At 35.5% G+C, this 12,320-nt stretch overlaps 1 protein-coding gene and 1 long non-coding RNA gene across 7 annotated transcripts; both read left to right on the top strand.

Moving 5' to 3' along the window:
* Nucleotides 1-3,454: 3,454 nt before the first annotated feature.
* On the top strand, nucleotides 3,455-7,457 carry LOC117106359. Of its 6 annotated transcripts, none has more exons than XM_033247732.1 (4): nucleotides 3,455-3,557; nucleotides 4,080-4,175; nucleotides 4,321-4,472; nucleotides 6,047-7,457. In XM_033247732.1, exon 4 carries the CDS (start codon nucleotides 6,268-6,270, stop codon nucleotides 6,880-6,882), a length of 615 nt encoding a protein of 204 aa, XP_033103623.1. In that variant the 5' UTR covers nucleotides 3,455-3,557; nucleotides 4,080-4,175; nucleotides 4,321-4,472; nucleotides 6,047-6,267; the 3' UTR covers nucleotides 6,883-7,457. The 6 variants fall into 6 exon arrangements, with proteins under 6 accessions (XP_033103623.1, XP_033103621.1, XP_033103622.1 ...); XM_033247730.1 differs by having other exon boundaries at nucleotides 4,321-4,508; XM_033247731.1 differs by having other exon boundaries at nucleotides 4,321-4,514.
* A 488-nt stretch (nucleotides 7,458-7,945) lies between these two features.
* Nucleotides 7,946-11,105, top strand: LOC117106356. The gene is made up of 3 exons (XR_004445051.1): nucleotides 7,946-8,459; nucleotides 9,053-9,188; nucleotides 9,821-11,105. It is a non-coding gene; the product is annotated as an uncharacterized LOC117106356 (long non-coding RNA).
* Nucleotides 11,106-12,320: the final 1,215 nt, after the last annotated feature.

The following is a 12,320-nucleotide window of genomic DNA, read 5'->3' as shown; positions in this document are numbered from 1 at the left end:
AATATAGATAAACATAGGTTTTATTAGGCGGCCATTTTTAAATCCAAGATGGCCGCCATAATGACCTCGGATGAGGTGGTTCCTACCAAAAATTGAATGCTATGACCATAAGGAGCATGTAAAAAAAATTGTGCTTTTGTCCGGAACGTCCACATCCATCTGCTAAGCTGCCGGACTATTCTTAATATTCCGAACATTTTAATTTTAAGTCGTTTTCTACACAATGTTTTTAGTATTTTATGCACTTGTTTTATTCAATTTTATTATATGTTTTGGTTTATTTTTACCATGTCCTTTTGTTATGTCGGTTACTTTCTTGTTTTGTTTCTTATTGTGTATATGTATTTGTTAATGTTCAATCTATGTGAACGCACCGTTCTCGTGTGCCACTGTTTTAGAAGTGTAAATTAAAAAAAAAAGATTATATAATCATCAATTAATTGATCTAAATTTTAAAGTCTTTGTCAATTTAAGACATTTTCAGAAGTGAAAAACACTGAATTTTAGACCAAAAAAAGAGAACATGCACTAATTAAGGTAATTATACATCTTTTTACTTAACAGTTAACGCTATAAAATATAATTCATTAACCAAAACAAATATAGTTACTGGACTAGTTTAACAACATGCTAAGGAATGTGTTGTAAGGTTTATCAATATCTTTTCATTCAAAAATATTGTAAATATACATTTTTTTACTTTACGGAAAAGGCTACAATATAAAATATAATTCATGTAACCATAATCTTACTATAATATACATGACTATTATAACAACATGTGTTGCCGGGTTTATTTCAAGTACGTTAAACTCAATATTATAGTGCATTGCATGTAAACAAACAACTTAATTTAGCTTTCTGAAAACCAAACAAATTCAAACACAACTCTGACAAAAGCAATCCATGATAAATTCGCTTTCAACGACGATTTATGATTTTCAACTTAGGAAGACTCAATTTAATTCTTGAATTCACCATGAAAAGTTAATTTTGCCATATACAATTGAATGTTAAAGTTCAACTGTTTCGTGGACAAGCATGTGGAAGTAGTCTATTGTGATTCCTCTTCGGCAGCTTAAAGAACATCTTTATCTGACTCGTCAACAGTTTAGTAGCCTACAGTGTACTACTGCGTCTTGCCTCTAGAAAATAGCTTTACATCTTTTGCTCAGATTTTCTGATGGTTTAGATAACTCACTTGTCGTCCCTAGCTATTCTCATCTCTTTCTTAACCTCTGACATTGACTATTTGGAATTTATTTTGAACATATTATTTTTGTTGTTTCTGAAAATCTGTTTTTTTTTTTTTTTTTTTTTCTTGTTTTCTTTAAATGAGAAAGTGCGTATTTAATAAGTGTTGAATATCTTTTCAGTAAACTTCTATCAGATTACTCTTCATATTCTTATTATCCACACCTATTTGCTCAATATGGTAATACATGGTACAACACAAGATTTAAATATTTCACTCTATTCACTTTTTGTCCATTTGTTCAGTCTTATGATCACATTATTACATGTCTATCTCGCTTAGGAATACAACAATCAGCCTTCTGACCGCCTCTTTGTAGAGCTGAACGTTTTAAATCTTCATTTCTTCCATATTCTCTAAATGTTTATCTTCTGCCAACAAGTCCTCCAGTTGTACTAATCTGCTCATTGATCTATTGTTAAATTTTTTATGCTTTTTTTGCCATTTCAAATATATATTGATGAATGTAAATGTAATGTTTCTTCTATGGCAGATAATAGTCGATTGATTTGTCCAACAGTGTTTTGATTATCAAGTCTGTATTCAAATTCCTGTAACTATCTGATTTTTTAGTGTACATAATAGAATGTAGGACTTTATAAATAATAATAATAATAATAATAATATATGTTAGATTTATATAGCATTTACCGCCAACATGGCCTCTAAGCGCTTCACATTACTACCCCCGGTCATTGGATTAAAAGCCTATGAAACATGAACTCAAGATCACTGGGGGAGTATTCCATAAATAAAGTTGTAGCAGATACATCAGCACATTTTGACATTTAACCCTACCAGATACCCAATAATTTATACTCCTGGGTGGAGAGAAGCAATGCAGATAAAGTGCCTTGCCCAAGGACACAAGTGAAATGCACAGTGAGGGGATTAAATCCATCTTCAGGACAGAAAAACAAATAATTAACGTATCCTTCATTTCTAAGTTGCACAAACTGGTAGATGTTGGCGACCAGGTTGATCAGACACATTCGCAGTGATCATTTCTTTACAAATTTTATTGTTTTTTGGTGGTTCTATGCACACCAAAAGACACTATGTTATCTTTGAAATTTGTTTTTCACTTTGTGAACCAGGTCAAATGTCATATGCCCGCCATACTTAAACTCCTGTAGTTGTAAATTCAAAATTATTAAGAAGGCTTATACCATCTCACTTGCAGTTCTTCATATGTTGCAACATTTGAGAAGGTAGGAACAACCTTTTAATGTCTATCTGATTCTAAAGCACGTTTTATTTTAAAACCGTCTTTAATGGCATGAACTTCGTTTGCATAAATTTGCACATTTAGGCCTATCCTCGTCTCGCCAGAATTTTTGTGTCTTAAATATACAGATGTAAGTTTAGGAAACATACTCTTAATTCGTGAAACTACATCTTTCATTATCGCTGTTCTGTGCTTGTGTTTGGAACACCGCAATGCAACAAAAATGTGCCAAGATATATTAATTTTCCCAAAAATCTGCTTGAGATTCTCTGAATTTTCAATGTAAAAACTTTATTGCTCAATCCCGAATTATCAGAATGACGTGTTTTCGTCAATCAGTTGCAGTATATGTTGTCTCATTTCGTCTTGGTTAATACATCTCAAGTCGTGTGATGCCACCTAGGCCTATAATAAGAATCATTTCTTTTAGTTTGTCCCTAACAACACTCATGAGTCTTGGGTTTTAGTTCTACAACTTCTTCTACAATCTTGCAGGGATTGGGATTGCTTTGGTAACTTACGACTTACACAACCCAGGGTGGTGCCAGCGGGGTTGTTGGGATAGGGGAGCTTCCCATTATTAATAGACTCCAAAATGGAATAAAATAAGCCATTGAAACCCCGGAATGCTGTAATCGGACCACCATCTGAGATATAGGACTTCTTGTCGGCCAAATCCTAGCACAACCCCTACCACGACCACATTAGCATTATATTTTTTCAGGTTTATATTTTTTTCACGATGCCTGACTTGTCCCGACAAGAAGGGTTAGGGGTGTTGCATGATGTGATTAGAAGGGAGAGGATGTTTTTCAAGGACTGGCATTCCCAGGCAGGTTAAGGGGCTGTGTCGAACTGGTGACACCACTGACAGAAATTGGTATTGTGAGATTTAATAAGAATCTCATGTTTGTAAGGCGCCACCAAGTTGTTTGAATAGCGCCACCATATTTTTAAGATACAGCTAAGATGGAGAGACTCGCATGTGGTCGTGCTTGTTGAGCTGTCAGGAATATAGACGTAAATTTCTGCTTTAATGATATTCCGAAATTTTGTTAACGTTGTAGTGATAATGTAAGTTTGTTTTATTATACTGTATTGTTAATTCATTGGTTAATGATGATATTTGTGTCTGATAACAAGATTTAATTTGAACATGTGTTGGATCGTAGAAGCTACGTATTAACCATCATATGAACGACATGCCGAATAAGATAACAATTCATTATCATTTATTATATGATTGCTTGTGTATTTATGTATGAGACATTATGGTTGTTCTGCTTAACATTGAAGTAAACTTAACTTAGAATCGTCATAATCTATGTGTTGCATAAGAATGTTCATATCACTTTTAGACGTCACGTTTGATTGACTCTGATTTGACCTCGCTGTTAATTAGCACTCTATGTTGCTCATACCCATGTTCAGATAAAATACTTGATTCTTTTCTTCTGATTATTGATGCATTGTTTATATAAGAATTTTACAATGGAAATTGTCACTTACAGTTTATATGGTACCCTTAGTATTCTTAATAAGTATGATGTTGCTATAATATTTAGTGGTAATTAATAATGTTATTTCTGTATCTAGACAGGAAATGTATTCATCATACTGTGATTTGCTATCCTGTTGATTAATCTGATTTAATCTGGCTGACTTGACAATGTTGATATACCCGTCAAAGCAGTGAGTCATCATTATACTGTATCATGTTAGCCAGCTATTTGATGTATATTTATATATGATTCATAGTTTATGAAATGATCTTCAAACATTGAATTAATTTGCTGTTTTCTTTATGATTGGATGTTACACTTGCTGACTTGAGAAGGCACAGTCGCGCTTTGAGTCGATTGAGGAGTGTCACTAGTAGAGCAGATAGAAAGTGAAGAAGACTATGAGAAAGAACAAAGTTGGATGAACCATTGTCAAGAAGAATTTATGGTAGAGATGTTAAAGCTTGAAGCACTGTTGACTGACGAGGTAGATGTAGTAAATACACCGATTACTACTGATAAGGTAGAGGTAAATGATAGTAATGAATCCACTAATGATGATGTAACTTATTCTGTTGTAACCATTGAGTGTAGTGGCAATAGCTCTGTAACTGATAATGCTAATGTTAATTGTAAATTAGTTGGGTTATGTAAGGTACTTATATTACCACAGACCCAAATTAGACAGTATGAGGGTGACCCACTGTATTATCATGCATTCATTTCATCATTCAATAATACTGTTTCTGGCATTACCGATGACAATGTCAAACTTAATTCATTAATGTCTGTGTACTGGAAAAGCGTTGCAGTCTATCCAGTACTTAGACTTGCCACAAGTCTCTTATTTTTTATTATTTTTCTCATTCTGGACAGCGCCACCAACGAGAAAGTTAATTTATAGACGGAATAAGCGACTTGTAAAACACTGAAATCAGGCACCTCAGGCACCAGGATGCCAAAAGAATGACGTAATCTTATATTCCGTATTTGGATAAATGGGCGGACCGAAATAAACAATTTCAACCAATCAAATGTTCATATTTTTGGAGCCACGAAACTGAGTCACTCGCGTCGACTGGTCCATGGTTAGGCATGACTAAATTTAAATAGTCTTCCCTAATAAAACGGGCCTAAATAGACCCTTGTAAGACTAATGTTGGCAATGGCAAAAACAATTAAGCTTAAACTAGATGGCATACCATACAAATACAACAAAACTTTAACTTTCCAGTAGGATGGCTCAGGCCTCGCCTGGAGTCAGGTAGTAGGCCTAGCCTAGACTAGTAGAGGCTTGGCCTATTTTTAAGTTCTTACTTACGGAGGCCTACCTTTTTAACAATATTCTACCCTAAAGGCCTAAATCTGTGTAGCAGCTAGTGGTGAGCAAGGTTCCAAGTCTGTCTCTTATACACATCTAGATGTGTAGACCCAGGCTATCCAGTACTGTGTGCTTGAGAATCCGAGTGAAGGGTACAAGTCCGCCTGTGCTACTCTCAAAGAAAGGTTCGGCAACACCACAGTCATCGCACAAGCCTGGATAGGCAAGGTATTGAACCGACAGAGGATAGATTTAGGGAAGATAATTGAGTTTTCTGATGACCTAGAAAAATGTTATGAGGCTCTCTCAAAGAACTTGGGTATTTAAGTGAACTATCCAATCGAAGCAGCTTAAAGCAGATCGTGGAGAAGCTACCAAAGTTCCTACAAAATCGATGGCAGAGTGAGAATTATAAACTAAATGAAAAGGGGGTTATACCAGGATTGGAGAATGTTGTGAAATTCATTAAAGCATCAGCGAAAGAAATAAATGACCCCGTTTTCGGGAGCAACAGCACAGCGGAAAGCCAAACCAAGCTAAAGAAGAGTTCTGTACATAATGTGAAGATAGGCAATACTCCTCATGTTGAACATGGTGCACCTCGTAAGAAGTTTCAAAAATGCTGGATTTTTAAAACGGACTGCCATTGGCCTGACCAGTGTCAGAAGTTTGCCGACATGAAAGTTGAAGATTGCTTTGACTTAACTAAGAAAAACTATGCTTGCTTTTCTTATTTGCAGATCACCGGCAGAAACCATAGGATCAGCAATTGTTCTAGAAAGAAGGCATGAGGAGAGAAAGTTGGAGAACAACTGTGTAACCGGTTTCACCACAAGCTTCTACGTCAAGTTTCTAACAAAGAGTGTTGGGAGCAATAATGTAGGTGAGCAGAGCCAAGGCGGACCGTTATTGTGCGTATTACACGTTGAAGTTGTGTCGAAGAACAGGAGCCACGTTGCCAATGTTATGCTGGACTTGGGGTCTCAAGGCACCTTTTGTACGATCAGAATTTGCAAGTAAATTAGGAATCAAGGGGAAAGAAGTAGCGGTATCTATTACGAAGGTTGGTGGATCTGAGGAAACATTTTACACAAGGCTATTCGATCTCAAACTTTGCGGCAAAAACCGTGACGTGATTCACAGCATTCAAGCTCTCGAGATGGAGAAAATAAATGAGGTAGAAAAGGTGAATGTTGAAGATTTGGAGAGATCCTTCAAGATGCAGAATGCCTTCAAGAGAAGCGGAGGTCTTATTGATATTGTGATTGGTGTTGATCATGCTCATCTGATGACGGCAGAAACGAAGAAGTCAAGGGGCTTAGTTGCACTAAATTCACCATTGGGTTGGGCTGTGTTCGGTGGCAAGGCAGGCGACGGAATGATGAGTAGAGTGATGAATGTCATGATAAACAAGCCTGTGAACCTGGATGACTTCAGGAAGGTAGAATCCATGGGTGTAGACGTTGGAAAATTTGATTGCAATGCCAAGTTAAATGCAATGGAAGATATGGAGGCCAAGGTTATTGAAGACTCGAGTGGTAGGAAACCAATGGCGTATTCCGTATCCATGGGCTAAAAGTCCAGCGCATCTGACCAATAATCGAGGTCAAGCTTTGAAGATGTTAAGTGGACTTGAAAGGAGATTGGCGAAGAATGAAGAGCATGCTGAAGCCTATAGACAACAAATGAATGAGATGGTAGAGAGAGGTTTTGCACGCAACTTAAGCAAAGCGGAATTGCAAGGATATAGTGGACCTGTACATTACCTCCCTTTGGAAAATACCACAGTGTGTACACAGTGTGTACACACTGTGTTCACATAGAGTCCACACAGTGAACGCTGTGTTAACTCTGTGTTTTTGAATTACATACATTGAACACACTGTGAAAACTTTGTGAATTTACGGGATACACAGTGTGAATAGAAATCACAGTGTGTTTATACATTAAGCACACAGTGAACTCATTGTGATTTTAAGGAATACAAAGAGTAGAAGAAATCACAGTGTGTTTAAACAGACACACTGTGAACACAGTGTGGTTCAGTGTGTTATGTAGTGAAACACATTCATCAAACTTACAGCCTGAAAATTGCTGTGGTAAACATGATATATATAATATATAGATAAATCATCAAAGGTGCATATACAGTGTTTAATAAGGACATGATGGAACATCGTAGGCTACCCTGTAGCTTTTCAACGAATAAAGTCCTATTTTCAACGAATAAAGCCTCCCGTCGGAGGCATTTTATTACACAATGATTTTTCCTAGGACTTTATTCGTTGAAAAGCTACAGGGTAACCTACGATGTTCCAACATATCCTTATTAAACACTGTATATGTACCTTTGATGATTTATATTACATTTATTCAACATTGTTAACGGCTAACTTCTTTCAATATTATATATATATATATATATATATATACTGTCTCTTATACACATCTAGATGTGCATAAGAGACAGGAGTAGACGTTGGAAAATTTGATTGCAATGCCAAGTTAAATGCAATGGAAGATATGGAGGCCAAGGTTATTGAAGACTCGAGTGGTAGGAAACCAATGGCGTATTCCGTATCTAGTAATATTTATATTATATATGCCTAAATTATAGTTACCTCGCAGTTTATCACAATATTAACAGGAAGATGTAAATAATAGTTTTTCAGTACATCTCCCTGGTATTACTACAATAAAATCGTATTATCACCACATAGTGATCACAGTCTTGACACTATGCTTTGTGAAACCCCAGAGGGGTCATGGTGGAGACTTTGGAAAATCAGGTCACATGCAGCTCGTCTGGCCCGATCATTGGTTGCACCAGGATGGTGTGAGGAAGAGGGAAATCATATTTCAAATTCAAGTGGGGATTCATTGTTTCATCGTCGATTACAACAAGCGTTGTGTTAAATTTGATTCGTTAAATTAATTTCGCAAAACGAAAATGTGCATGGGTTCTACTCCACTGGACGGAGACAAATGAGACAAGTATCCTGGACGATTCAATGGTTCCAGATAAAATAATGTTTGAGGACAACAGAAAGATTGAGATGGAGAATATGGAGACCCAAAGTTAACAACAACCCTCCAAGAAAAAATGTCTGAATGGCGTACTGTATTCAAGTGTTGTCGTTTCTATTCATATAGGTAATTCGAAATTGCATTTTTCTTATTATTTATACACTTTGAATATATTCATTTTAATTATTTTTAATTAAATCTTTTGGTATGTAACATAGGTCTAAATGTATAAAAACAAAACCTAAAATGTTATCTTCATTTGGTAATAATTGAAATATATATTATTTGCACCAACAAAAAGTTGTTTTAGGCTCGATTAGCCTTCCTAAAACAGTACTACTAGCATATTCCTAGTAATTTAGCATAAATGCCTACTAAACATTAGCTAGCACTGTACATTCTATGTATGTCTTGCTATATGAATTGCATTTTTAGCGTTAAAAGTCTGGCCTGGGTCGACATTACTCAACATCAGGCCAGCTTGATTTTCGTGTGATTAATTTTCTTGATTGTTAGTTTTATTTGTTTAGTTTACAAACTATGAATATAATAAATCTACTTGCAAATTAGGGTTTGTTGTAAAATACTCTGTTTGATTTAAATAAAAAGTTAAAAATGTATGAAATACATGATATTTTGGCTGCCAAAATACATTGTATTTAAAAGACTAGGTATAAAGAACATTTGTTTACTAATTTAAGAACTTTCTTTATTTTCAGGTTGCACTAGTTACATTAAATGTTTCTAGTGCAAAGTTTCAAAGGACTATTATGCAGCTTAAAAAAAGCCAACATGCAAGTAGACTGGGATGTGCTGCAATGACAAAAAAAAAAAATACAGTATCTGCAATAGTTGGTAAGTTAATATTCTGTTTACTTTTTTTTAAATTTAAATGTATTACAGTAAGTATATTGCTTTATAGTAATTTGTCTGCTTTACGACCGTTGATTTTAGAATGATATTACCATGTCCAATTACAAAAAATACAAGCAATGTACTATTCAACAGTTGTAAACAAAATTTGACATTTGCCCCAAGACCGTTAAAAAGTTTATGTATACCTCATTGCTCCACGATTCAACTACAGTAAATTAATGTTTCATATCTACACATTAAACATTAGAATACAGTATTGTCAGTAATAATAAAACCTACAGTCCCACATTAACACCATTAAAATAATGAAGCTAGCAGGCCACTGTTATTGCAGCATTATGTTGCGTGATACTTGCTATTACATGTCACTGCTCAAATTTGTGTTGTCATGATGACATGAGTCTCATGGTGTACTCCGGGTTTAGCAATTAAAGTTCACAATTTATAAATCTCATTGTCTTTCGAACATGTCAATTTCAAAATTATTATTGCATATACAGTTCTACTGGAACCTAGAAATTTATAAGAACAATATAATTCTCATTTAGATAGATAGGCCTACTTTTCATATTTCCGAAGTTTTGTGACAATATTTTTTTATATAATTTCAGAATACCCAGATATCCAGTCAGCAGCTGTAAAAACCAAGATGACTAAAATATGTAAAGATACAAGGCGCTCCATGTCAAAGGGAATGGATACAGTAGATAATGTTTAACAACAGGCACTTAATGTGCAGTAATTTTTTAATTTTAAATTGTAATTGTCATTATCTTTGCTAAAGGTATAACTTAGCAAGTGTTGTAATTTATTTTGTTTAAGTTTATTTCATATCCTACAGATGAGCTGTAGCATGCTTTACCATCTAAGTAACTGTTTGTCTACATGCAATAAAAACAATTAACAAAATTGTAAACTCATTGCTACATTAACTTAACAACTATTAAAATCCTTGACTAATTTTATGCAAAACAATACTTTTAGTGTGAAACAGTTACTGTATACATTTGACTAATGTTATAACACATACGTAATTCGTCTGACTATTATGCAATAATCTTATGATAGTGCTTATATGTACTTAAAAGTTAGTTTAATAAATGTTTATTTTATCAATTTTAAAACTGTTAATATTTTATTTTTGTTGTACCTTGCAGGATGAAGGTGAGAACTTTGAGATTGTGCATGTGATGGTTTTACTGCGTGATGACACTGAATCGTTGTAGAACAAACAGTTTTGTGTAAACTTCACCAATAACACATTGTCAATTATGTGTTAACACTGTGTTTACTGTATGTTGGCAAGATATGACAACAATGTGTTTACTGTGAAAACCTCACCAATTTCACATAGTCAACAGAGTAAACACACTGTGTTTATTGTGGGGTGACACTATGTTTACTCTATAGGGACAATGTGTTTAGTGACAATATGGATATAATTTGTTTATTGTGTGGTACACTATGAGAACAGTGTGTGAACAGTGTGTTAACACTGTGTTTACTGAATGTTAGCAATTTGTGACAACAATGTGTTTAATGTGTTTCACACTGAGAAAACCTCACCAATTTCACATATTCCACAGAGTGAACACACTGTAAACACACTGTGTTTATTGTGTGGTGACACTATGGAAACACTATGTTCACTGTGTGGGGACAGTGTGTTAATTGTGTGGCTACACTATGGGGACAGTGTGTTTACTGTGTGGGAACAATGTGATTATTGTGTGGTGACACTATGTTTATGTTTGGTGTCACTATGGAAACACTGTGTTTACTGTGTGCGGACAGTGTCTTAATTGTGTGGCTACACTATGGCGACATTGTGTTTATTGTGTGGTGACTGTGTGTAAACACGGTGTTTCACACAGTGTACAGTGTGAAAACCTCACAAATTTTATATAGTCAGTAAGTTATTCACACAGTGTACACACTGTAAACACAAAGTATACACACTGTGAACACACAGTGCACACACTGTGGTCCAGTATGTGTACACTATGTGAACACATAGTTTTTCACACTGTGTTCAGTGTGTGGTATTTTATAAAGGGCTTCCTCATCATGTTGCACACCTGTACGGATCGTTTTTAACTCCGCCAACAAATGCAACGGAGAGGCAATATACGATTACTGGCTAAAGGGACCGGACCTTTTGTACAATCTGCATGGCGTTTTATTTAGATTTCGAGAAAAAGAAGTGGCGATATGCGGTGACATATCGAAGATGTACAACTTAATTCTTATTCCTACGATAGATCAGCATGTACATCGCTATCATTGGAGAGATCTGAAGTATAATCAAGAACCAGATACATACATCATGAAAGTCATCACATTTGGAGACAAACCGGCTGCAGCGATGGCGCAGACAGCAGATACACTGTGTGTTCACAGTGTGTATACTTTGTGACTTACTTTAGACTTACTGCGAAACATGGCAAAGAAATGTATCCTAAAGCAGCACAAGTTTTGTTACAAGATACTTATATGGATGACGTATGTACTTCAGTAGCGACCATTGAAGAAGCCAAGTCACTCACGGAAAATCTAGATACAGTATTGAGCTGTGGGGGTTCACGATTAAAGAGTGGGTGTTTAACAAGCCATTAAGGAAAGACGATACAGGCCCTAAGAAGGATGATGAAAAACTGCAAAATGTACTTGGTGTAACTTGCAACAGTGAATCCGACCGACTTACTGTCAACAGCTAGCTAGATTTAAAAAAGATATTGAATAAGGGATTAACTAAGAGAAAAGCGTTAGGGATAATAGTGCAACTGTTCGACCCAATTGGATTTGTGAAGTTGAAAATCAAGATGCAAGAGCTGTGGGAAGGTCTTACATGGGATGAGAATCTGCCTGAAAATATACAACAGAAATGGATGCTGATTCTCAAAGAACTCCAACAGATCAATGTTGTGTCATTACCAAGATGCTTAACCCCAGTGAATGCCTCTGAAGTAGTTGACTTAATTATCTTCTGCGATGCATCAGAAAAGGCTTACGGTACTTGCGCCTACTTAAGATGGAAAATGAAAGGCGGAACATTCGACACACGATTCGTAGCCGCCAGGTCTAGAGTAGCTCCGATCAAGAAACTGACTG

Source organism: Anneissia japonica, unplaced genomic scaffold (assembly GCF_011630105.1).
Source record: "Anneissia japonica isolate Jap-2015-1 unplaced genomic scaffold, ASM1163010v1 scaffold288115_len170739_cov164, whole genome shotgun sequence".
Taxonomy (NCBI): Eukaryota; Metazoa; Echinodermata; class Crinoidea; order Comatulida; family Comatulidae; genus Anneissia; species Anneissia japonica.
This window is presented reverse-complemented; position numbering and strand designations above follow the sequence as displayed.